This window comes from Poecilia mexicana, unplaced genomic scaffold, assembly GCF_051168715.1.
Source record: "Poecilia mexicana isolate PSO_F unplaced genomic scaffold, ASM5116871v1 scaffold_6, whole genome shotgun sequence".
Taxonomy (NCBI): domain Eukaryota; kingdom Metazoa; phylum Chordata; class Actinopteri; order Cyprinodontiformes; family Poeciliidae; genus Poecilia; species Poecilia mexicana.
In genome coordinates this window covers 21,857,553-21,885,433 of record NW_028263375.1, presented here as the reverse complement: position 1 = coordinate 21,885,433, position 27,881 = coordinate 21,857,553, and the positions used below count along the sequence as shown (strand labels likewise).

The window sequence follows — 27,881 nt, the reverse complement described above, 5'->3', positions numbered from 1 at the left end:
CTGTTCATATAGAGAAACATTAGATAGTTTGGTATAAAACTGTTTGGGGAAAAAAAAAAAAAAATTGCAGTACCATGCATAGGGCAAAATCAAATGTATAACATTTTAACTAAATATTTTAATTATTTCACTGACAAAATATTTAAATAAATATTTTGGCCACCGACAATAACAACCAACTGCAGCTGGACACCAACACACCTTCACCAAGCTCAACTGCGAGGAGACAACGGGCATTGTCTTCATAAAGAGAGAGCTTAAATGGTATTGTCAACACCTTTCTATACGTCATCTATTTCAAATGAAAAGGTTCAGTTAAGATTTTCAAAATTATATCATTAAAGTTTATAGAAACAATGGTGTGTGATTGTTTAGGCAATCCGTTTGGTAGGCAGTTATTTTTTTCCATAACTATCACAACAATTTTTCTTTGAAATGGACTGAGAAGCAACCTGGAAAATCCCCATGTCTTTGCTGAAACAAGAAAAGCTGCTCATGTGCAAATTTTTAAAACGCATAAATAAACGCCTGGCAGATCATAAGACGACTAAAACAGAAGCTTGGCTGCTCCTTCTTGTACTCTTCCTGTCTAACTTTTCCTTTTTCTCTTGCACCTCCCTGCTGACCTAAACGGAGCAGGATCAAAGATGTTGGAGCTTCATAATTAGTCTTCAACCCTGGGGCTTCTCTCCTGGGATACTTCACAGTGAAACTCATACATATACACAGGAAGGATTATCAGATGATTTGTGACTGCCACTCATTAGAGCGGACTCAAATGTTTGTCTTCAGATATGAGATATTGGAAAAGCGGATTCCCTGCCCAGAGATTAGTAATCACAAATAGTGTATTTTCTTGTTGACTTGTATCCATTGTTTCACATTAAACTGACTAAATGTCCCCTCGTTCAGAATAGTATAAGGAATAATGAATATTATGTATGATATTCACACATTTAAAGCATTGTTTGGGGTCTCCAATCTCCTCAGCATTTTGATCATCACCCTCAGGACCAAAGAACATGTTTGACCTTCATCGTTAGTAAAATAAGAATTGGTACTTACTAATCTGATGATTCTGGGTTTCCATTGGAGCTGTACAGTATGTTAAGTATCTGTCATAATTAAATGTCAGCTATCCAAACCAATCCCGAACTCTGCGAAAAAGTAATTGACTCCTAAACTTGTAAATTGCTCTCCCTCCTTGGCAGATGCATCTGCCGTCTGGCAGTGGAGGTATTTTGGCAGACTCGTCTTTACAGAATGGGTTAATTCAAGTTCGGGTTTTTGACATCAGCCGCTGTTTAGCCGTGTAGAAGGGAATTTGCTGGAATGCAAATTTGCACTGTCCTGCAGCATATACTTAAATGTACTTGAGCTTAAGCTCATGAACTGATGACCAGAAATTAGCTGTGATTACATCAAGGTTTTTTTTTTCATGCGTATTTTAAAGTATCGAAAAGATTGAGATTAATTCTAGCCTCCAGTGCGGCTGAAATTGTTTAATTTCAATGTTTATATGTAATTAGTGGGATCACAGTGAGTAGTAGTTTTTGTTACTATGGGAGAAAAAATGGTATATATTGATCTGATGTATAATGGCACAATGTGGATTCTCTCTTTAGCTTGTTGAATATTAATTTAACCAAATGAAAATGAAATTCAATTGAATATTATCTTAATTTAAAAAAGTTAGTAAAAAAAAAAAAGATTGACAGGTATTTTTTATTGTGTCTGTCATAATAAGTTTTATTTGTTGCTCCAACAATGAATAAATAAAACAACAAATAAATTCGGCAAATGTATTAACTAACAATATTTACTTGGTTCTGGAGAATAACTCACAAACCTACAACTAATAATTTTCTTCTGTTAAATATATAACAGTTCAATTGCAAAAATTTATGCTACCAAAGATACATTTTCTACTTTGTTTTTCTATTTAATGAGCATAAATTATTTGCAATCTGCTGCTTCTTACCTGTGGTGCATTCATTCATTATCTGTACATGTTTTTTTTTTGTTTTGTTTTGTCGTCTTGACACGTGGCTTACATTGTTATGATGTATGTGTCTGCAAAATATACAGGAAATGGGACCCCAGGCCAATAGTTTTAAACAAAAAGGGGGAAAAAAAATGATGAGATGCAGAGACGCACAGATGTGGGCCGACACAGGAGACTGCTTTGAAGTCTTCCTGTACCGTGACTACAGCTTGATTCAAAGGGGGAGAGAAACTTTGTGTGTTTGTTTGTGCTCGTGAGTCTGTTGCTGCTTTGTTCGCGTTTCTGGCATCCGATGGGCCCAAACTCAAGAACAGATGACGGGGAGACTGAGGAAGAACCCTCCCACTTACCCCCTCCTCTCTGGACTCGGCCATTTGGCTGTCAGACCTCTCTCGGTAGAAAGAGAGGAGAAAAACAAATAGGGTAAGCAACTCTAAAATGAAGAAAGAAAGGGGGACAGAGGAGGCAGTGTTGGTCCACAGGAAAAGAATGATTATTCTTTCAGAAACTTTGGAATGAAGAGTAGTTTCTAAGGAGAGAGGGAAGACGAGTAATATTGACGAGAGAAAGGAAGGACAGAATAAGGAGGAGGGGGTGAAGCAGAGGGGAGTTGTCCCTCTCAGGAGGCAGAGATCATAAAAACCCTCCTCCACAGCTGTGAACATCGCAGCAGTACTTGAATGCTGTGCAGCGGTTAGTGACTTCACTTTTACTTTTTTTTTTTTTTTTTTTACTTGGATGAAATGCACACACAAACTTAAAACATGTGCAGAAACAGAAGAAAAAAAGTCAAGCCAGTGATGGGCTGGGAGCATGGAGACTCCCATTGATTTCTACAGACACTTCTCTTGGCTCAAAAAGGTGAGGGCTGCGTCCTTTTTCATGTTTGTGTTTTTCATGTCTGTCACGCACATTCCACGCAATTAATTTTGCAATCTGTGCATGCCCGCAAGGAGTTTTCCTATAGACAACAAACAGAAAAAGTACTGTTAAGAGGGAAAGTAAAAACTTTTCTGCAACAGTTTGGGAGTTGTTGATCTACTTAGGATGCATGCGTTTGTTCTGCTTGTATTGTGTTCTTTCCTGGCAACAGTCTGTTTTCTGATGTAATTTCCCTTACAGTCCAAAAGCAGAGCTACATCTCTTAGTTGCAGTGGATTTATGAACTCTTCACATGAGTTTTTGTATCAGATTACAAGCATTATCCGTCAGCTGATGGTTGTTGACGGTGCTGCGACTGATTCTGCAGGATTTAATCAGAGAGGGAATGTGCCATGTGAGATTTTATCAGTGGTTAAAAAATGTAATTGAATGTTTAACTGATAGAAGTGTTTGTCCACAGTTTATGCCATATGTTGTGCTGTCGTGTTGTATAATCAGTCCTTCTTCGACGTAACTCGGTGTGATAGTTTTTAACTCTCCCTTATTTTGTTATTCCGTGCTTCAAATTCAGCAGATTGTCTTGTAATTTTTAAGAGGTGTTTTTAACATCATTTTTCTTTCATACAATTTTTAACTTTTTTTATTCTAGTCATTTATCAGCCCTGTCATATTCCATTTTGTACCCACTCATTTAATTTTGTTTATTTATGCAGGTTGGTCCCATTGAGAGATGCTTTTTAGAGTGACACCTGGCAAGAACTACTGCAACACAGTTTAAGTACAAAGGTCACACTGCAGAGTAGTAAATCTAGACTCCAGACATTTCAGTTGGGCTTTGAATTGATAAGGGGAATTATTTACATTATTTATGTTTTATTTGACTTCAGTGGCCAATCAGATTTCTTCAGGTGAAAAAATAGGAGAGCACAAACTCTAGTATGCATGCCAACTTTCAAAAATTGGGGAACATCTGCTTTGTTTGCTCCATTGTTCAAGTGCTATCCACATAAATGGGTGTCTCACTTCTCACTCGCGTCACCTGGATTAATAATTGTCACATCCAACGATTCCAGCCTTTGTCAGTATCTGCTTTATCCATCAGGAGTGGGTTGAAATTGGGAATTTCTAACAGTAAGTGGGTCAAGAGGTAGGGTGGATTCTCACCAGGATATCACAGGGTAAAACAGAGACACACAAGAGTCAAGACCAACAACCCTGTGCAAACTAATACCCAAAAGTTTAGCAAGAACAGTAAACCTAACATGCCAGATTACTCTGAGAGAACCCACATGTCTGTAAGATCATGCAAACTTCATATGTGTTAACCACACACTGCTGATGTGCTGAATCAAACAAACACATGAAAACAAAAGTTTATATAGCCACAGGAAATGGTCAAATTACCTTTGGATGTGGTTGGTGTTTTTAGTTTGGTGGTTTCGGAATATGCATTTAACGCATTTAAAAGGTCCCTGTCTTTTCTTTCCAAAGACCAGATGACATTTTTTCACTGAGATCATTTAAAGTAGGTGTGTGCTTCACTCTGTCATGCATTCTTAGACACTGGGATCATAAACTGGGTTCCACCCTCTTTAGCGGCTGAAACTGGTAGGTCCCCATATATTTTCCCTGTGAAGTACTTTAGATCTATGTAGTGAGAATATGTGTAACTTTAACAAACTTTATCCTGAGTGGAAACTAGTCATCACAAAGCAGGTCAAAAATGGACTTCAAACATGTCCATTGGTCCAATTCATCAAAACTTGGAAAAAGATATTGTCAATTTTTACTTTGTCTCCTGAGATTCAGAACAATCACGACAAAACTGTCCCCTGTCAAAGTAGAGGCAGTTTATTTTATTCCAAAAATATATTTTTCAGGAGATCTGGAGTCACAGTCTTCATATTACCTTTTTATAGCTTTTATTCATCCCTGCATCCAAAACTAAAACCGTTTGTAGTGGTGTTGTTAAACATGTCGTACAAACTGTGGGAGTCAATAACGCGGGTCATAGTGGTTAGTCTGTTTTGGAAATAAAAAATGTACATGTGCATCACTACTTCCCCTAACTGGTACAACTTTGTTGAAGTTTCCTGAAAATACCCTGATGACACAGAGCTAAATCACAGAGCTAAATTCTAACTAATTTTCTACGAATAGCTTTATAGAATTTGAACAGTGTTACAAACACTGACAAGAGAAAGATTTCACACATTTACTCAAAATTTTGGATGTGTCCACTACTTTTCCTTCCATTCTCACATCAGGCGTTGACGGAGAGATAAAAACCGGCTGGCCTGGTTTCCGTTATCAGCCCTTTCAAGTACTGTGTCACCATCCTTAAATGGTTCTGCTTCTCTGGAGTCTGATGGGAAAGTCAGCGATTACAGGAGATTTTCCAGCTGAGCAACTTACCAGAAGTTATAGTGTAGCATTACTGCAAAACTAAATTTAAAGTTGAGACGTAAAGAAATGATGTTTCAATATATAATTCCTTGTGCCAGTGTCTTGGTGTTTGATCATAATGTGATGATGATGGGGTCATTTAGTCACATCAGAAATCTATAAATGTCCTCAGACCTTTCTGACCTCATCTGCAGATGATGCATCAAGAATTACATTCAGTTTTTAAGGTACTTTGTCTTTTCTTAAATGCGCAATAAGTCATTGCAGAAGTAATCTTGCCAGGTAATACAGCTTGGAATAAAGGTTCAAGAATTAATATGTCTGTCAAGAACTTGCAAACATTCCTGACAGAATCTGTTAATCTGTATTAGAAGCGAGAAAGCAGTTTGGCTTAGGTGGAAAACAAAGATGTTTTCAAAACTGCGTCATTGGTGTGATGGCAGAAAGGGCCACACATTTTAGTTCTCTGACTTTCATATCAAGTCCTGGACTGTCACAAATAATTATGATGGAGCATCAAAATGTAGTTCAGCTATAAAATGTGTTAAATGTATTAATGCTGAATGTGGTACATGAAGGGTGTTGTAAATACTGATGAACAGCATTTTGTCATTTGCCGTGGCTGAATGTTACTTGTATCTCATCAAAAGGACCAAGGAGTCACAAGGTGTTTTCCCACAACTTCCAGTGTCCAATTGATGCTAGTGCATGCTTTGGACCAGTTCTTTGTGGTCCCACGGCTGCAAGTTCTGGTTCTGGCACCACTAGGCTGGTCTCTGTGTTTTCACCAACCTGAAGAAATTTCTTATTTCACCAGGAGTTTTAGGTGGTCTTTTCTACACAGTCACAGTTTTTAGTGCCTTGTTTATATCTCCAAAGTTACTTTTGCTTTAGATATTTCTAAATTTGGGATTATGGTTATTTATTGTGATGTCACCTACGACAAAGGTCAATGTCCAGCAGATCACTACATACTGCAGATATTTCCACTGCATCAATAAATGCTAATAAGTACCGATCAATTCAGAGATCAGCTGATTGGGATAGTAGAACCTTCAAAATGTCCAGTTTTCTTTAAAAGCATGTTAGTAAATTATGTTGGTAAATTTAAGGCATCTTTTTGTGCTTCAGAGAAATGCTTTGTACAACAGTGGGAGGATCAAACATTTTATACAAGAGAGTAGTGGTGTAATAATGTGGCTTCTAGTTTGCTCTCGGGTTATAGAAAACCAGACCATTTAGAACAAGTTTACAAGTTTAGAACTTGCTCTGGCACCAGCCCTGGTTAAGCAATGGAACTATTTTGGTGGTAAAACCTTAATTTTCATCGAATGCTTGAACCAAAACCGTTGATTTGCTTTTGAACTCTGCACCATCTGTAGGTTGAGCCCATCCATGCCATGAAGGTAGCTCAGTTCACCCAGGATGTTGTTGTTCTGGTCATGGTCCATGTCTCTTTACATGGAGTTGGACAACGCATTAACCATTTACTCGAGAGCTTTGTTTTTCGATTTAGCTCAGAGAGACTGCTCCCTCATAACTACAGACAAATTATCCATTGTCTGCTCCATTCTGGTCACTTGGAAACCAAACAAACATTTAAAATTCCTCCACTTGAGGTAAAGACCTAGCCCATTTGGTGCACAACCTTCGCCTCTCTAGCCAATGCTAGGTCATGCACTAAATGCTAGGTCATGCACTTGGTGCAGATGTAATGATTTCTCGTGGGAGTCATCCTGTAACTTGGGCGAAGGGTTGCAAAATGTGAGAAGGGCTTTTCCTGTCCAAAGTCTAGTTTCATAATCGTATAAATGAAGACAACCACATTATGGACATGAAAAACTTTGCTTTGATTATTTTTTTTTTTTATTTATATGGAATGCCAAATAAATTTCTTCTTATTAGTTAAAGATATGAGCTTATACGTTTTCTGTAGCTCTGAAGCCAAAAGCGTCTTATTTTCAGTTTCTTTTGGAAAATCCCTGTTGACAGTGACAGTTGAGGAAGTAGCAGCTTTAGACCAAAACGACTGCATAATCTGAAAAGAAATACAAACTGCTCCGGCTCTTCATCTGCAGTTACTTTGCTCGAGTTTCATTTTCAACTCCCGAGTTGTTAAAAATGTAATTCTGGTGAGAACTGGGGGAGATTCTGACCCAGAGTGTCTCTTCCTTTTGTGCTACAGTAGATGCTATTGAAGCCTTTTCTATTTCTAGATATGATACGGCTTCTTTTCCTGCTCTTTTCCTGTTTTGCCATGGGGCTTGAAATATATCCATAACAGTTTATATAAGATATGTTTTGTTCCACTCCAAGGTCAGTGGTGGAGTCAGAGAGGTCTTATGAAAGTTTTATCGCAAGCCTCAGTGACAGTGTGGGTCCGTTTTGAGATAAATGAGACTCTGAGTCAGATGATGTTTCATAGGAATGCATCATGTGGTTTAAACAAGGGCCATTCTGTGAGCTCTTTATGTAAATCTGACCAACAGTAACCTTAAAAAGTGAGTGTTAAATAGCAAATGGATTTAGATTGTCTTTCAAATTGTAAGACATGGGTGCGCTGCAGAAATCACCAACATAATAAGTAATATTTCTACACAATCGATGGTTGGAAGTCCAAATAAAGGCAATTTATAATGTAGTACTTAACATACCAACTCATGGGCTCATATCTTGCAGAACTTTGTTTAAACCAACTTTCTGAAGCAATAGCCTCCAGCATGTATTGCAGTTAATTTCTAGTATGTTTGTATATTGGGAGGAAAGCTTTAGGACTTCATCAGAAAATTCAAGTCAGCGAACATTTTTGGCATACTCACGATATGCGACTACTCACTCTTCCTCCGTAAGCTTCCTATTAATCTGCATGTTTCTTTCTTGTGTCCAGGTGAGCCTCTGTACTCCAGCCAACAATGAAACCTATCAGGAACGACTACTTCGACTAGAAGGAGACAAAGAATCTCTGGTGCTGCAGGTCAGAGAAAATGTTTTTTTTCAGTCATTTTAAATGTTAATGAAACAATATGCAAAATGTTTCGTCTCCTGTTTGTTTTCAGACGGTATTTTAAATCCATAAAATTAACTTCTGGCAGGATTTTGCTATCATTCCAGCTGTTGTAGTGTATAATCAGGGAACTCCAGATATTTTGTGTTACTTCATTACAAATCAAGCTCAGACACTTTCACAACCACATGTGAAAACTGACAACTTCCACAGCAACTATAAATATCAAGACTGTAAAGCTTAGGCACGGGATGATTACAGGTCTCAGAACTATGTCATGTCAACAGGTTCTCTATGCGCTCAGATCAGTTTAATAGCTAGTTCAGGCAGCTGTGATCTCCAGAGTATGGCTTTAATTCCTCATATTTAATTAGCTGTTATGAAGCTGCTCCTCAGGCTGCCTTTTCCTGTCTGTGTTTGTTTTGCTCTTTGAAAAGCACTTTTTTTTTTTTTTTTCTGCAATGCTCACAATCGGCTGAACGACCCCGGCTCACAAAGCTATCATAAAGTCTATATCTCATTCCTTGCCGCCACCTCTCCCCCACATGCGCACCTACTCGTTACACATTCCTCATCTGACATCAACTCTGATTGGCTGATAACCAGGGATGACCGGGGCTTCTGTTTCTTTGACGGAGGATTTAATTGGCTGTTGACAGTTTGTCCGTTTTGTGGGTTTCCGCTTTACTTTCTCCTTACCTGTTTCAGCTTCAGGTCTGCATATGTGAAGTGTAGCTCTGCTTCAACATTTATTTCTGTTTGTGTTAGCGGATATACACTCTGTGGTTGGCTTATGGCGTCCGTGTAGTAATAAGGAACTATTTCTTTGTGTTCGCCGGAGGTAAGACTTTGTACTTTAAACTTCCTTTTTGCACTTCATGCAGTCCTGCTAAAGGTGTCTGAAGTAGTTCTTGTTTTGGTGATAAGATACATTCAGTTTAATTATTGGGTACCTGTGATTTATATGATTGTGTGCCTAGTAGTGTTTTAAAAGCAACTCATTGCTTTTATTCACTTGCATTTGGCACATTGTTGGAAAGGAGGGGTAGTTAGATCATTTAACACATGTTGAGTGAAAAAGTTGGCTGTGAGACAAGACATGACTGCAGGGGTGAAAGTCAGAGAAGTGACAGAGAATCAGCTGCTGTCAGATGGATTTAGCACACTGCAGTAATAAAAGAAGGGTTAAAGTGTGTTTGGCAGGAGGTAAATGTGTTGTCTGGGAGATCAGAGTAACTGTGAAACGCATTCCTGAGTGACAGGTTGCTAAGTAAATGGATGTTGCTGTGGAGCTAAATGTTGAGATATGCCAGTATAGATGTGTAGTGTTTACAGAAAGTGTGTTGGAGGACAAAAGTTTCTGATTTAACTTCATAGATATGCCTTTTAGAATAACTCCTACCATTTGAACTTTTCCACACTTTGTCACATTGCAACAACAAACTTCAAAGTATTTTCTTAACGTTTGATGTGGTAGACCTATAAATTCATAAAGTGAAAGGAAAATGATGCATGCTTTCTCAGGTTTCCTGAGTCAATGTTTTACAGAAACCTTTCTTTTTATTTTGCAGCTGTTTGTAAGTCTTTTGGGTTACATTTCTAACAGACTGACAGATTTTACATTCCTCTGTGCAAAGTTCCTCGACCTCCTCGACTGGATGGAGTAAAACGTTGTGAACAATATTCTCTTTTTACCTTTTTTTGTAGTATCAACTTATTAGTTACAAGTTCTCATTTCTTGTCTAAAGTTATTGGTGAAAGAAACAAATATATCTTATTTGTTTCAAAAACAAGTAAAAAATGCAGGTTGAATTGAAAATGTTTTTATAATAAATCATTTGATTATAACAATGCAAATTGTAATGCCATTGTTTAATTTGGTGTAAAAAAAAAATTATATATATATAGTCGTCTCTTTCTTGCAAAAAAATATCAGTTTGTATAACAATGACATTTTGGATTAATGCACAACATGATGCTATGAACATGTTGTTTATGTTTTTCATTAGTATCCAAAGCTGCAGACACATCTTTGTGGAATGCACTTTATTTTAGTTACTACTTTGGCTTTTATCTTGTACTACTAAAGTTATCTGGAAAAGTGCTAAAGATGAAAATCACACTGTCCCAGGCAATTGCTGAGCAATCCTCCCTAACCTTTGAGTACTGCTTGAAGGCTTCAAGTAATCGCAGTTGGGATTTAAAGTGAACTTCATTGTTATTTTGTGGTTCTTAAGGAGAAAAATGGAAAGCCTCCATCTTAAAGGATTTTGTACTCCAACAGGTAAGCGTTTTGACGGACCAAGTTGAGGCTCAGGGAGAGAAAATCAGAGACTTGGAAACTTCTTTGGAAGAGCATCGACAGAAATTGGCTTCCACAGAGGAGATGCTGCAACAGGTAAAAACATGTAAAAAAACAAAAACTATTTGCTGTGAATTTTAACTTTTGCAAAAAAATCTTATTTTGTCATCCAATAGTATTTACTATTCTATTTAAATTAAAGCAGTGCTTGTAATATTACTGCACATGTTACACGACTGATGTGTAAAATGCATCCTATTACATTTGATTATTATTTAATGTCATGTTAGTCAGCCACTTTATGTTTAACTTTTTGTGATTGCTGGTATATTTATTGTTTTTAATCTAACAAAAAAGAGTAAAGTATGTTTGTCTGAAATTGGGAGTCATAAAAGTTAACCATGGAGCAGAACTACCGATAGTATCAGTATTTGGGCGGCACACAGCTCAACGGCACTATGTTTACATGCATACCTTGCCAGCCAGCTGGAGATCACAATCACATCCATCTTGCACAGCTTCATACTGAATGTTTGTAGTTAAAGCACCTTCTTTTATGGCTTTTTAGACGTCCTACGTTTACAGCTACACACACCTCCACTACTGATATCTAAAACATGCCACGCCTGCAAGTACAGATCTGTTGTAATCAACAGAATGCCAGCGCTAATGATCTAGATTTAGCTCCACTAACCAAAACTTGCAGCTGAAATCTGAGTTTCTTTTTAGTTTCTAAATATATTGTGACAATAACCTTATGTGCAATGTTGATATCGAAAAAAAACCTTCAGAATGCAACAAGTTCCAAATCTGGTTAATTTACACTTTGTATGGAATATTCGTGGTTTTTCATAATGTCGTTGCAATAGCTGTTCTCAACTGATCCATTTTAAAAACATCCCAAAAAGTGTGATGAACATCAAGATCACAGGCGGAAAATTTACATTTGATACCAGTTGCAATATTTATCAATACGATTATGCATCATCAATAAATAGCATTACTTGTTATACTAGTTAATTTGCTTCATATATTAGTAAATTATTTTAAAATAGTTATATGTAAGATGGAAATTTTTTAAGCTCATATGTCTTAATTATTTTTAAAAATCTTAAAATGTCTTTAATTTGAAGTTATTAAAACTTGCAGAAACCCTGGATCAAGCTTTTATAGATAAACTTTACTATGACGGAAAAGCTAGATTACAAACACAACAGTCATACTGGTGTTAATTAAAACCTGATATCGCGTTTATGGCAAAACGTTGGTGCTGAAGGTTTCAGCTAGGAGAGAAAATTAATAAATAAAGGAGTGGCAGTTTGTTTTATTGCTTATTCCAGTTTGTCTTGACCTCCTTTGACTCCTGTCCTCCAAGCTGATGTAAGGTGATATGAACGGCACAAACACCAAGTAGGTTCGACAAGTCAAAGCTCAACAATTTCCTGGAAGGGATGAGACAACATTTGTCTGACTTAAAGCAAACTAAAACTGAAGGTAGCTTATCTTTCCTGTAAAGACAAGTTATGGTCTTTACAGCATGGTTAGTAATACTAAAATTGCATTACTTAGTGTTTTACTCAGCCAGTCAATCAAAAATTAACTATACAGCACATGTAACCCATTAATACCTCAGTTTATATACAATTCTATAAATTATTTTTTTTTTCTGTCCAACAGATTTAAATTAAGTTGAGATTAACCTGAATGTAGCACATATATTGTGCCTAAATTTAGATGCTTGGAATGCAAAATAAGATATTGAACCTAAAGTAGACTATTAATGGTTCTGATATGATAATTTGCATGTTTTCAGTGAAAATATTAACAGTATATACTGCACATTATATTTACATCCTTATATCCTATCTTCCATCCATCATTCTAAATTTCTACATAAAAAAAACATTTTAGACTTTCACTAGCTTTTATCTAGTAATTCAAATAAATTCTTGAAATGTATTGTTCTGTGTGAAATAAGTCTGTAAAACTAATAAGTTTCATTTTTACAACTGAACAAGTGAAGCAAATTAATTTGAAATGAGGCCCGTGTAAGTTAAGTGCTCCTAAACCTACAAAGACTGAACAATCATTTTAGTAGTTTGTTGGTTTTCCCATCTGCACTTAACTAAAACACAAGCAGCAGCATTTGGTTGTCATGATAAAAGTGAATAAACAACTGTGAATGCTGTAGTACTTTGTACACATTTAAAGTCGCTGGAGGATTAATGATGAACGCTGATGTCCTTTCCTCTGGGTTTTGTGCTAAACAGCGAATTGCCAAACTAAATTGCTCAACAACAGACATTTTTCCTTCTGTCAGCATGTTGCATATTTGAGAGAACATGCTGATGTTGGCAGCTAGCTCAACAGATGGTAATTATAGTCCAGTGGACCAAAATAATTTTAGCTTCAGTCTGGACTTTTTTGAACACCTATTCATCCAGATGTTAGAAAATAAAGATGTACATATTATTTCCAGGCTTTTTGAAACGCTTGCGTCTTCTGACACCTCATTTAAACACAGCACGGATCGGATCGTCTGCCCTCGTGTGTTTTTCACATCTTCTGTGGTCAAGGTGACTAAAACCACCTCTGAGCCAGTTTGACAACAGATCAGGCCAGGTTTTTTTCCCAGTTGTTTTTCTTGACGTCAGCAGTGAAGCAAACTCATGAGTTCTGCCAGCCTGGACACAAAAGGACCCCAACCCTGACTGCCACAGAATCAGCCTTCTGTTTAAACTTCTCAATGGGCTCCTTGTCCTCCTTGTTGCCCACATTGAGTGTGAAAAGGCCCCAGCTCCAAAATAAAAAGCCTTATCAGGAGTGTTATGCTTCTTTCTATCGTCCTGCTAGCTTTAATTAATATTTTCTAGATTTATGTAGAAATGCAAAACACAGTATCTCAAATTGACAGCCAATTACTAACACTGCTGCAGCAATAAATCTTTTCTGCAGTCAGTCATGATTTGAGGCTCTAGCAGCACCGATATGCGGCCGTTGTACATATTTTGACCGCTGATCAAACACACAAAGTGATACGAGATGTTTGGTAAAGAGAGATTTCGGTGTGGGGACTGATAAAGGTGGTCTGCGTCTCGTGTGGTATTTTGTTTCGTCTTCTCCAGGTTCTTAACTCCTCTTTGTGTACACGTAGAAGGCAGATTTTAAGGATTTAAAATGTGACGACATGTCTGCTCTCTCTTTCCTGACTGCTTCTATCAGTGCAGAAGCTAGAATAAGTCTTCAGTGCAACAAGGATTATGCTAGGCCGTGATGTACTGCAGATAAATCCAAATATTTCCATCACTGATAGGTAAACACTGCTTGTACAGACAAGCCAGTACCTTTTAACACTGAGTTTGACCTACAATTCCTGAAAACTTTATTTCCTTAATTTGTTCAGCTATGTAGTTGGTAACAAAATATGATGCTCAAATCTGATACATAAAGACAGTCCCTGAAAAACAGAGAATCCAGTGCTGCTCCCTTTACCTTTGCCAAGCACTTTGACTAATTATTCAGTATTATCTTCCGACCTCAGTTTCCTCTTGTAGTGCTTGGCATTAGATATTTCTGTGCTTGCATTTGAATGCACTAGTTTGAAGCTCAGTTTTCTGCATAAAAAAATCACCAATCATAGTTTTGTAGCTGATTTCTAACCAGGAGTTTTTGTGAAGCTTTGACCTGCAAAAGGATTTCTCTTAAAGTACTATAATGAATTATATTGAAAAATGTATATGTATCAGTTGTATTTGTGTCAGCAAATAATTATTGTAACAGTATTCAGTAGTTGTATATACTATTTATTAGCCAGTTTAGATAGTGACTTGTAAGTTAAACTTGACATAACTTTTTGTGTTAAATTGCAAACCAACAAATGACCATGTTTAGGCGCTTCAAAGCAGAAGGTTTAGCTTGTGTCAACATAATATGTCATAATACAGTCATAATATGTTTTAGGATGTTATTAAAAACATTTACAGAGTCTGTATGACTCCATGTCCAGTGTTTCCCTGAGCTATTTCAGGTTTGTGTACATAAAAATAACTAAAGTAACATGAAATGGTTTTTACAGTCGGCACAGTGAAATGTACTCATCGTTATCCCGGATGTCATCCTCCCACACTTTGTCATATGACATTTCCCAATTGAAACTGCTGCTCTGAGTTGTTTGTACATTCTTTAGCAGTATTGTAATGAAGTGATGTGGACAGGAAGCAGGACCTGCACACACCCAGATGAATCAAATCAATGTCTCCAAACAAGGTCATCATTAAAGTCCCAATAGTTCGTCATCTTAATGATTCACTAAAACTTAATTTGAAATATACCTTTGAAATGAATGTTTATCTGTTTTTTTTATTATTCTTCCATAAAAGGTCACAACTAATAGTTTGAAAAAGTTCAGAGTTTTCAGAAGGCAAATGAAGAGTATTTTACCTGATCCTCAAGCGCTTCACATGAAAAAAAAAAAGTCTTTATGAAATATACGTTTAGATGTTAATGTATTTACAACATGAAGTAAATGACTTTGGGAAGTGAATAATATCTTATCGACCATTATGTTAAAATTAAAATGTCATTGCTGTCATTTTTTGCTTTTGTTTTTGTTTTTTTGTGCTTTTGCTGCCACATTGAGAATGTTAATTCAACTGAAGCATTTTAAATTTGAAGCCGTTTTTGTTTTGGAGTGTGGAAAACCTTCAGATGAATTGGTAAAACCTAAAGGTTTAAAAATAAAACAAAGCTATTGTAAACATGTACAGTATATATTCTTCCTTAATCATTTTAAAGTAGACTCTATTTTAAATTCCTCTTGATTTAAACCAGATGAGTTTGGAGTCCAGACTTAGACATTTCTGTGTGTTATTTATTTTACCCCAATTTGGAGATGACCAAAGCTTTTTTTAAAGTGATCTATAATTAGGGGTATAGGAGCAAGGCACATTAAGGACAGGATAATTTGGCACGTGTTGCTTCTTACAATTTAGTAAAAGCAAATGTCGAGCAGCTGAGCTGTGGCGGACCACCACAGACGTCTGATAAATTACCTCTAAATATTGCAGCTTATCCCTCTGTAATGCGACGCTGGTGTGAGATTGCAAACTGACAGTCAGCTGCCATAACTAAGCAGATTTTCTGAGCTGGAGTGATTATGGGCTTTTAACTGTCTGACTGTGTGGCTGTGGTGTTGACACAACTTGTTTACTATGTCCACTTTGAGAGGAACTGTATCCGTTTGTGGTCAGAGTGTTGACTTTTACGCTTTTTAATATGACTTTTGTGCATTAAGCACATAAAAGAATAGAGAGATGGGTGAATGATTGATTAAAAAGTGATATCGTCATACCATTATATGGAGAAATTGTTCAGTTATATTTCCAGTTACAAAGCATTCGCTTTCTTAATGCCACTGACATTTTTATCCAGTCGAATGGGCCCTTAAAGCCTCTTACACCTCATCACAAACCCTGGTGTAGCAGCTAGAAGGAGCTAAAGTTTCCCAATGCTGACAGTATCACTATGAACCCCAGTGCTTCTTCTAGCTGTGACTTCTTTCCCTGTTTCTCACTGAGGAATGCAATGCCAGGCTTGTGTATGCCCGCCCGTATTCTAGCTGCAGCCTAAAAACCTCGCTACGTCCTTTGGTCTCCAAGCAACCAGCACAGCAAAACTCGGGCACGATTTGGAGGAGTGCGCCTTGTTCCCCTACTCTGAGCTCATGAAAAACTGAGCTACTTTCTATAAAGGGAGCTTTGATGCACATACCCTGTAGTGTTTTGTTTTCCAAAGAAAAAAGTAAATCTTAGTTGCCCGTCAACTTCAGAAAAAAATCGATCTTAAGAAAGATCATATTTTTTGTTTCATCCTGAGATGGAAAAAAACACCTCACTAGTTAATTTTCTTTTCAATTTCTCTCAAAAGTGTTTTGATCAAGATGATGACATTCACAACTACTAAAGTTTGAATTTTGTAGACGCATAAGGGGAATTGGAAGTAGTTTGGATGGGGAATTGAAAGCTTACATACGAGTCATAAAAAACTAAAACTTTATCATGCTCATGGGAAACTACGTCTCTTATCTGCCTCTTTTTCAGACATGCTTTCTTTTCCTCTCTACCAATGAAGGACAGCGTTATTAATAGTTTGCAGCAAGCCTGTGTCTGCGTGAGAGCGTGTATATTTAGCTTTGTGGGGTCTTTATCCCCCAGCCAGACTTCTCGTAGTGTGGGAAGAAGATTGTGCTGAGTGGAATCCTGGCATGAACGACGCATGTAAAACATTTTCTGCTACTGGGTTTTGCAAAAGCAACATAAGTGTCTTTTTTTTTTTTTTTTCTTCCATGTGTGCAATAGGATCTACAGAGTACATTCATTGTTTATTTGTTTTTCAGGAGCTGAGGAGCAGGACTTCTCTGGAGACCCAGAAGCTGGATCTAATGGATGAAGTGTCCTACCTGAAGCTGAAGCTGGTCAGCATGGAGGAAACACGAACCAACACAAACCCTCAGGATGCTGCAAATGCAAAGAACAACAAAGCTGAGGTAGGGGATGTCAACCAACTTCACTCAAAGATAGCAAAAAGGCCAATTTTGTTCTGTGACAATTTGACTTGTGACAATTTTTACATGCTTTACACAAAGAGATGGACTTTTTAAGCACAGTTTATGTAACTTTCTTTTTAATTTCAATGAAAAACAGGTTGTTATGCTTTGTGTTGCACAGTAAATCATGTTTAAATCCTATCAGCAGATCTTATCAGCAGACAGACCTTCAACAACATTTAAGCATGTATTGCAGCTCATTCTTGGATATTTTTGTGGGATTTAATGTTTTTTTTCCCAGGCTTTATAATTATTAAAAATAATCTGGGTATTGTTTACGCCAAGTTTCTTTGGTTGAAAGAATTTAAGTAAGTTGAGCTAAATTTGGTCTATAAATCCTAGTTTTCCTAAACTTTTTCTAAGGTATTGTATATATTAGTTTATTTCTACCTTCAAATTCATACTTCATTACTAATATTACTAATATTACAGATACATGTAGTGTAGTTTTGCTATTTGGGACCTTCAGACATGCTTCATGTGTATGTCACCTATTTATTTGACTTCTGAGTCTCCAGAGAAGTCCTGTTAAAAGTTTCTTTAACTGTTTCACTAATAGCTAATGTATGCACCATGTCCAAAATTTATTTTTGGGTTTCCCCATTGAGATCTTTGGGACAAAAACAGAATTTGGAAAAGAAAGATGCTGACAGTGTCAATTACTTTTCAACCAATGTCTGCCCTTTGTTTTTAACTCTCTTTAGATTGTTGTGTGTCTTCCTCAGAGGCATCTACTGAAAGTAAACTAAGCTTCAAGCTGAATACTAGAGGCAACTGTTGATTAGCTGCATGTAATGTATGCAGGGATATAAGTGGTTTTGATCTCTTCTTTGTGTGACTCACCTGTTGACTGGTGGCAGATGGTCTCAGGAAAGAGAAGTGTGACTTATGAAACGTGTTAATGTTAACAAAAATCTAAATAAGATATTAAGAAGCGAAACATTTGGTTATTTAAATTGTTCATTTCCTAGAGTGTCATTTCATACGGTAGTTTTCTAAAATAAGAATCGGGTGGACAAATTTGAATTTGTTTTTAACCTGACTGAGTGGTCAAACTATACCATATTCATGAGGATACATTAACTTTAGTATTTGGCTGAAAGTTTTTTTTTTTTTCTTTAGTAAGTTTCATTTTAATGATTGCCATTTTCAGCCCAACAGTAAGCTTCTTGATAATTGACCACGCTTTTATATAAAAATTTTGCAAGTTAATTTAAATTGTTTGGATCTCAGACTCAGTTAATTGAAGTAGTCCATAAATTATTGATGAGGTTTCATCAAGTGCCACTCTTTCTCCATCTGATGTGTGTTTGGTTGGAACTCACAACCTTGTTTAACCAGCTCTTGATCTGAGGTGAAGTCAAAGACTTCCACAGGTAGGTCTCAGTCATCATTTTACCATTCACTTTGTGCAATACACCAGCAGCGGTAATTAAATCTGGAAGATCCCAAAAGTTCACCATTTGATTCTTTTGGCCAAGTGTAACAGGTTGGAAAAGCAACAGGTTTCCCTCTAAAACTATTCATAAAAGCGCACATTCATAAAGTTTTTCCACAGGTCTATGCAAAAAGTAAGTGCAATAGTAACGAGAGCGCTCATCAGGTGATGAAAGACCTGCTCTTTTGTCTTGGAACTATTACATATGCAATAAGAACGCAACAAAAACATTCCAACACCACAAAAAAGTCACTGGCACAGTTAATAGTGGAATCCTTGATGAGACGCTTAAGCACTGCAACTCTCAAACAAGCCAGAACACATTAGATGGTTTCAGCAACAGCCATTAAGTTCAAAGTACAAAAATAGTCTCATTAAAAAAATCTTTTAAAGAAGGAAAGCGTACTTCACCTTAAGGCCTTCAAAATATCACAAGACTGCAATGTGATTAAAATGCTCCCTGCAAGAGGAGTTTAATTCCCTGTGTTATCTGATTTATTTCTAATGGACAAAGCTCAGTTATATAATGTGCAATGAAAGCTTTGACATCATTCTAAAGTTAGGCTGAAAAATAACCGAGAGCGCCACATGCCATCGCCATTTATGGTTTTAAAGATTCAATACAGTAGGTTGGGAAAATATAAGGGATAATTTAAAACTGCATCGTATTCAAAGAGCCACAGCAGTTGCATTAAAACCTGTTGAGATGATGTAATTCTTAGAAAGCGAAAGGTTGCGTGCAGTGTGTCTCTGAATCAGAGTTTCTATTCAGCTTAGCAGCAAGTTTCTGCTCCGCTGAAGGTAGAAACAATCCCATTAAGACCTTCATGGGTCTCAAATAATAACGCTCAAATGCATGTGTTCCAGCCTTATCTGTTGAGATGTCTTTTTTTTGTGATAGTTATTTTCTTTGTGTGCAATTTGTGTCTTTTGACACTAAGCTGCTCCCCACTGGCACAGCAGATCCTGAGAATGCTCTTGTGGGGCTTGGCATTAAGAAAGGCTGTGCTTCTCATGAATAAACTTGATACAGCATTCTAGATGTGCAGAGGCCAGTAATATGTTGATGGAAAGTGATAAGCATCAGATGGGGAGGAGGAAGCAGCAAGTGGGAGGTAACATGATGATTAAAAACAGAAAAAAAAAAATCAGAATGGAAAGGATGTGCTGTTAAAACAAACCTGTACTATAAGACATGCATCGTTACCAGGAAAAATATTTGCAATACAAATCCTGTTGCCTAAAACTGTCATCTGTTTTGTTCTGTAAGTGATTCATGGTGTGATCAGACGCTACAAGAGACATTTATAATGTTAACACAAGTTTCTCTCAGAGAAGAAGATGAAGAGCTGAGCTATTTTCAATTTCTTTCTCTACGTCATATCTTTATTTCCATCTCCTAGTCAATTGTTCTATTCTGGTAGCTTCTTAGAGCTAATTTTCAGACTATATCCTACTGGTTGACAAAAAATAGACAATTTAGTTTTTTTGCTGTTTGAATTACCTAATTACCTTAAGTAACTATGTTAATCTTTAACCTCCTGTTTACAACCATGAATCAACACAAGCGGAAAGCGAGCTAATCCTTTTAACGTAGCATTTCTCAGGCCAGGTTTTGCAGGTCTTCACTGTGGTTTCTGTGTCATATACGAGAATTTGGGTGGAATTATGAGTCAACTGTTTGCCTTTGAGTTTGTCAAAGAGAAGTGCAGAGCTGATGAGTGTTTGAGTGAGGTTACCAACCAGACACACATTGCCCCTTCGCCTCTGTTTTGCATGTGTAAGTTACTAAGAATGTACATGGTTGGGATTACTAATTCTCCTTTATTTATTTTTGCTTGTTAGATGGTTCTGATTGGCTGAAGTAGGTTTTGTGTAGAGGCTCCAAGCAGTCAGTAGCTTCCCCACACTAAAACAAAAACATTTTATTTGATCCATTTTGATTCACACCATTAGTACATAAAGGAACTGCCTTAGAGACTTGGACCTCAGCTTTTGTTGCTTTTTCACAAACTTGCAGTACTTGTAAATGGACAGGTTTGGACACACTGTGATGTGTCCAAACAGTTAAGACAACAAAGTAGACGAACTGCTGCAGGGTGTAAGATACTGACAGCTGGGACCAACTCCACAAAGCACCACTCTGAAGAATGTATCCTTTTAAATATTTTGCTTATTAAATATTCGCTGTGTGGCGAAAGGTCCCAAGACGCTCATAGCCAACGACTCTTCTACAAAGCTGTGGTCTTTAGCTTTTGTTGGAGAGATGGGAGCTGGAATAGTAAAAGTGATGATGCGTGTTTGTGCGTGCGCTTTGTAACAGCTGCAAGGCTCCAGTGAGCTGTCAGGAGGAATGACAGGCATCCATTCTGAGCATTCCTGGGGGTAAAACACTTTCACCTCAGGAAACTACACCAGTACGACACAGGAAAAACAAAAAACAAAAAACCTTACAGCCAACCGACGATCGCCTGGGAATGACGCGTTTAGTTTGATGGTGCATTTTTCAGGTTATGCAACAGGTTCTAAAAGATTTTACATGACTGTGAGATGAGGCTGTTTTTCTGGGAAAGCATTTATCAAGTTATTTTGTATAAAACAAGGGATATGTGTGTTTTTTTGTTTCCCTCACTGCTTTTGTTTTTATCGCTCTTTGTTTCTATCTTCTCATCTAGTCTTGCTCATTCTTGTGGATCTAAACTTTGGAAGATATGGGGGACAAAAAAAGACCATCTTGGAGATGACTATTGTTCTGCTTTGACTAAAAATAGCTGGAAATTGATTAATTTATATAACTTAGATTTTGCTTCCACACAACCAGACTTGCTTGTAATATTTTAAAGTGGTTTTCAGAAATAGACAGGATTTCTCAAGGTTTTTCCAATGTTTTTCTTTGTTGTTTAGCTGCTTTTTCACTCTTTTTTTCAGTCCAATGATGATTTTCAGAAAAATATTTTTATTTTTGTTTTGTAATTTTCTTACCTTTGACTTTTAAGTTGGAAAAATTATCCTTAAGTCAAAGGATTAATGGGTTTTAGAACCTTTCTGGCTTACAAGCTTAACTCTAATATGATAAATGTACCCTTAATTTACACCACTCTTGCACACTGTGGTACACTTTATTTAATTTAACGCAACCTTTAATCCCTGAAAATATTAATTTCTAATTTTCCTTACAAAAAGTGATGTAGCAAACCACAAAGAAAAATCCTACCACTGGGTAAAATAACTGTTAAAATAATAATTTTAAAAAAAACATGGAAATTGATTTTCCTCTCATATAGTTAAAAAACTCAGTTATATTTACTTAAGTTGCATTAAAAAAAAAAAAAAATCAACTTGGCTAGTTTTTTTGTTTTTTTTAATAAATTAGTTTTGTGTCCAACTAACTAAACCAATAACCAATTTTCATCTTGGTATTTTGGCACTTTACGAGCAGCATGTTACAATTGCATTGAATTTATTGAATAAAAAAAATAAATCAATCAAAGTATACTGAGACAGAAATCTGTGTTTTTGCATGCACAAGGTCATTCCCACCTTACAGCTTAACGCTTTGCATACAGTGGATGATCAGCAGAGGAAAAATGCATCGTTAACTCAGGTCATTGGTTTTTTAAATTTATTTATTAGTTTGTTTGCTCTACCGTCACTTGATCCTTTAGAGAAGGTAAATGAAGAAGGTCATAACTTTTGCACAGTAGGACTGTGAATTAGCGTAGCACAGCCCTCTTAACAGTGAATTATCAACTCGCTAAGTGTGTCAATCTCCCATTTAAACCATGTTTCTTATCTCGACTCTCCAAACTTACCTGGACCCTCTGCTTCTACCACTAACCCCAGAATAACCTATCGGCAAGCTCATCCCCTCCTTTCCTGTCAGTCGTCACATGGCACCTGTGGGGAAGTGGAACACAAAGCCTGGCGCGTGTTCAGTTTACATATTTGAACATGTATCTGTGTGCCACACTATTTCAGCAATGTGAGATGGTGAGAAAAGATGCCTAGCCTCAGTCTGAGCCAAGGCTGACTTATTCATTGTTACAACCACAATTTGGACTTTTTCTTTTCCCCTCGGTCAAATAGATGTTTTGTGTGGCTTTTTTCTGTTTATTATGTTTGCTGTTCTTTAAAATTGCATTTCAATCCACAGCCAGGGGACTTCAAGACATTAGAAGAACTATTTCCATCTGCAGACTAAATTAAGAAACAAGTTATCCAATGATCATCTTCTCTTTTTTTTTCTTCCTATCGTTGCATCTAACTTCAGTGTATTTCTCTTTCCCTCTCCTTACATCTCTCCGTTTGACATCGTCTGCCTCTTCTCATTTATCCTCCATCCCTGCCAGTGTGTGGTAAATCTCATCAGTGAGCTCCAGGAGCAGATGTGCAAGTTTCAGGAGGAGATCAGCACTCGCATCCAGGAGAAACGGGCCCTTGAGGAGAAGGAAGCCCAACAGGGGGACCCAAGTGGCAACCCAGTTCAGAGCGCCGATCCTAATGCTGGGTCAAACCTGAGCTCTGCTTCGCTGAAACACAGTGGAGAAAGACAGACTGTGCATGTATGGAAACTGATGATGGAAGAACTCCTCTTACAATACTTCCACCATTTTTCCTTCTCTTCTCCCCTCTTAACTAGTCTGCAAACCTCTGCTGGTATTTGGACATTTCCACAGAATCAAACTAACAACCTCTCTTGTTGTGTGTGTGTGTGTGTGTGTGTGTGTGTGTGTGTGTGTGTGTGTGTGTGTGTGTGTGTGTGTGTGTGTGTGTGTGTGTGTGTGTGTGTGTGTGTGTGTGTGTGTGTGTGTGTGTGTGTGTGTGTGTGTGTGTGTGTGTGTGTGTGGAGTGGAGCATCTGTATGTGGCCCTCAGGATGTTGGGGTGACGCTCTGCTGTGGTTTTGGCAGAAATCAAAACCTTCGGTTAGTTTTCCAAATGCTTCATCATTCATTCATCTGAGGAGCTACAGTCCAATATGTGCTTCAAAAATTGAGGCATGTGTAGTGCCTACCACCACAAATGGCAGTGGGTGGCACTGTTCAAGATGTGTAAAATAAATCTATGTTGCTGTGGGCCTGGTTCTCTTCTGAAGGCCCTGGGAATATTGTTAGAGAGGCTTGCATCTTGATTTTTTTTCCCATAATTGTCTAATTTTTTAGTCATGTAATGATAATTACGGCTTTAGGTCAGGTTCATTTTTTGAATTGAATAAATCTTTAAATGTCCACATTATTTGATGAGAGAATATGTTTTCTACAATAAGATTCATTCATTTTATCCCATTTTACACATTTTGACCGTCGCTGCCAATAAGCGTACAGGTTGCTGCAACTCTGACTGACGGTAGAGCCTCAGCAATCTCCTTCTGCTTTTGCTCCTTAAATAACTGAAACATTTGGAAGACATTTTCACCTAAAACGAGTTTTTCTTTCATAAATCTCTTCAAGATTTTGGGTCAGTGTTATGTTTTTGTTGGATCGGATGTGGTTTGTTTGTTTGCATGATGATTATTGCTCTGGTTACTAACAAAGTTTATGTCTGCTTCCTCCTACTCTGACCAGGTGGATGGGTCATGTAATGATAATTATGGCTTTACAAAGTTTCCCTCATACAGTGATAATGGTCAGCGGGCAGATGTGCAACCTGGACGCCTTCCGGTCATGTTCTTTTTGGGGGGGTTTATTCTTTCCCTGGCTGCTGATAACTGCACGTTGTGGTGTCTGTTTTCAGGAGGATCATGTTTCCCCATATTAACCAGAGCACTGTACAGCCCTGGAAACCTTTTTATAACTGCACATAAGGCTGATGACTCCAGTCCCATTCATGTTAGCATGCATACAGCCCATTCTGAAACCTTGCGGGAAAAAAAAACCCTCCAAAAAAACTTGGACAAATTGATAAATCTATCGTTTAACCTTCTAAAAATACTAATGTGTTTGGTTTGTTTGCAGGATTTGCTTCATGAAGTCAAGCAGCTGACGAGCAAAGTGCAGGAGCTGGAGGGAGAAAAGAGCCAGTACGAGAGGAAACTCAGGGCCACCAAGGTACACAGAGTTGATTCGCTCTGCTCACACGTGGATGCACATGTCACATGTGGTTTGTTTTACCACGGAAATGTGCAGAAGAAGAAACAGATGTTCTCTTTGTGTTAGTGCCAGTATGATTCAGAAGGGAAATCAGCTGTGGGGCTTATATTGTTTCATTATATCAGATCTTTATCATTTATCGCAAAGGAGGCTAATACAGCTTGAAGTAAACTGCAGGAGTAGTTGAAGGAGATGGGACGTTTTCCCGAAAACACAAACAACAGAGACTAGAAGTTTCTTGTCTTCACTAATAAACTTTCAAAACCCGGGTTTTGTTAGAATATAAGCACATGTGGTAGAGTGTGCTTTTATATTTATTATTATGTATATTTATCATATATTTATACTTTTCCTTTAATGTTTAATTAGATCTGAAGATTAAGTATTTTTTTAAACCAGGGCAGTTTTTAAAATATCGATAGTAAACAGTTAAACAATGCTAAATTAACGAGGCTTGATGAAGTTTGAGAATAACTCCATTTATTTTTGAAGCACATCTGATTCAAATAAAGCCAGATTGTCACATCAAGTTGTGGCTCAATATGCGGGATGTGCAGATATTAAAGCTGCTTAAAATTGGAATTAATTAATCCCGATCTATTTATCCAACCAAATCCATCTTTCACAAATTGATTTATGAAAATGGCTTGAAATGTACGAAGAGCTCTGAAGATTTGTGTCTGGAAATTCTGTAACTTTTAAGGTGAAAATGTGAAACTTAGAATCAACCGCCCAGCCACCTTCCAATGTAAAATGAACCTTTATAAAACTAATTATTTGTAATGTTTCACCCTAACTCGCTGTATGCACTGACTATTTGATGCTTAATAAATGCCTGTAAGAAGGTCGATTCACTTGTGCCGCTGTAGCTGCGTCAGCTTGCAATTAAATTATTTGAAAGTTCATTGCTGGTCTACATTTGTTTCAAATTGGAACGTTTCTATTTTTGAATCTATTCCATATTTGTTAAAACTATTTTGCCGCTTCAGAGAAGTTGTGGATGTTTTTTCCTGCTGAGCAGCAAAGTTAAAAACGACAACAAAAATCTCTAACACGTTGCTTCCTCCTGATTAATCTGAAGGTCAAACTGCTGTTGCTTTTCTGTGCTCACAGTGCTCCTTTCCTCCTCTCCTTCCCCTTCTTTCACTCTCTCTGTCCTCTCTTCTCCTCCTCAATTAACTCCTCTCTGTGGCTTGCTCTCTTCACTTTTCCCCCCTCCCTCACCCGTGATTACTCTCTTCCTACCATCCCCTCTCCAGCTCTCCATCTCTTACTCTCTCCATGTGTGTTACCAGTCGCTCATGACCCAGCTGTCCAGCCTCAAGCTGACTGTGGAGCACACACAGCTGGAGAAGCAGCACTGGGAGGAGCGCTGGCGCAGCGCACAGGTGCCTCCTCTTCCTTCTGCTCTTCGCTCCCATCACTTTTATGAGTTTTCTTTTTTTTTTTTATCTCAATTTGCCGCCTGCCTCTTCTTTTTGAGGTCTCCTCCAACAGTGCGGTCTCTCTTTGCTCTCAGTGTTCCTTTTGTCATCCTAATTGTGCTATTTTAGGTTTACAGCCTCTCTTTTCTCTGATGAACTCAGTTGTTCCCCTGCCTTGTGGTAACTTAATGTTGTTCAATACTCTTATGTATTTACTTTTAGTTTTATTAAAGTTGAAGTTAGCATGTCTATGTGCTATTATGTCCAGAAACAGACTCCTTAAGATCAATTTTCCTGCCCTCACTTTTTTATATGCAAGTTTGCCTGGATCGCATCCGTATAATGCTGCTGTGAACGCATCAGCTGTGTCGGCCTGGAGGTTTTATTTCTGCTACGTCTGGTAAAGAAGCAGCATTGAATCCAAATGACTTTCATTGAATTTCATTTACTGGTAGAATCATTTTACTTGTTTTCAAACTATATTTTATTCACCTCTCTATACACCAAAATAAAAGTGAAACATCATGAGCTATGAACTATGAGCTGTGGAGCCTGTGGGCCCTTTGAATTATTCTGTGGTTTTAGCCGCTTCCTCCTTCATTTTAGACTTCTGCCGTATTATCAATGCTTCTTTTGAAAAGCAGATTTAAGAGGCATTAAGTTACATTCATAGCATGCCGGAATAACCACAAACGTCTGTGCATCAACCTGTTTTTTTGACTCCTGTTTTTCGCAGCTCAACAATGAGCGCTTCCTGTTAAACTGTTTAACATCGCTGATCAACTAGCTCAGGAATGCCCTTGCTTTATGTAAATAATATCTAGATTCTCATTTTTGTTTAGCTCCAAAGATGCAAGAAATTGTTAATTTTGTTGTGAAATTATTTATTCCACTGGGGTCGTCTCCCAGTGGAAGCAATTAGTAGACAAGTCATTGCTTTTGGTCCCACTTCCAAACTATTTCAGGGCACGTACAGTAGGTTTTCAAAGAAGTAGCCAGACGGGGCCCTCAGATAACCTTCAGCTGGGGCTCTAGTACTGCTACATTTCGATTTTGTGAGTTATTGTACCACTGTCGTATGCAGTTTTATTTTGTCATGTTACCACAACAAACTTCAATATATTTTATTAGGATTTGGTGTGACAGACTAACTCAAGTATGACATAATTGTTAAGTTGAAAACCAAATAAAACATAGGTGGAAAATGGAAGTTTGATGAGACAAAAATTGAATTCTTCCGTCAATCCCCGAAGAAAAAAAAATCCTATTGTGTGCAAAAGATTTGCGATTCAGGTGGATGTTCACCTTTTAGCCGAATTGTGAAGTCAGCGCTAGAACTGAACGGTTTAGATGAAAAAACCTTTATTTGAATGCCTGAGTCACTGTATCTTGAGAATCAGTGGCTAGACCTAAAAATATATTATTCACAGATTCTCTCCATTTAAAATCACCATGAAAATCAGACGTCCTGGCCCCAGAGTTTTCAGGGAGGGAGCACCGGGACCCATTGGCCATACTACTGACTGTTAGAGGTGACATTTGTCAGATGGTTATTAATGTTACAAATTTCATTGCCACAGAAGGATTCTTCCATTTTTTTTAAAACTATGTTTGAAAATAAAGTTTACAGGAAGCTGAACAGTAAAATACCTCACCTGGCTTTAGCGAAAATTTATGGGAGACTTCCTTGGCTCGCTGAGGTATCTGCTACTGGTTAGCCAAGACTAC

At 37.5% G+C, this 27,881-nt stretch overlaps 1 protein-coding gene across 5 annotated transcripts in view; it reads left to right on the top strand.

Annotated features, from left to right (window-relative positions):
* ppfibp2b (PPFIA binding protein 2b) overlaps positions 1-27,881 on the top strand; it is a 62,408-nt gene that overhangs the window by 23,622 nt on the left and 10,905 nt on the right. For 2 of the 5 annotated variants that reach the window (XM_015000684.2, XM_088006401.1), the window contains exons 4-8: positions 8,181-8,267; positions 10,582-10,695; positions 16,994-17,143; positions 22,991-23,203; positions 24,595-24,687. In XM_015000684.2, the coding sequence (XP_014856170.2) occupies positions 8,181-8,267; positions 10,582-10,695; positions 16,994-17,143; positions 22,991-23,203; positions 24,595-24,687 (657 nt within the window). Of the gene's footprint in view, positions 1-717; positions 2,867-8,180; positions 8,268-8,551; positions 9,139-10,581; positions 10,696-16,993; positions 17,144-22,990; positions 23,204-24,594; positions 24,688-27,881 lie in introns of those variants that run through there. The other 3 variants (XM_088006403.1, XM_088006404.1, XM_088006402.1) reach the window with 3 other exon arrangements.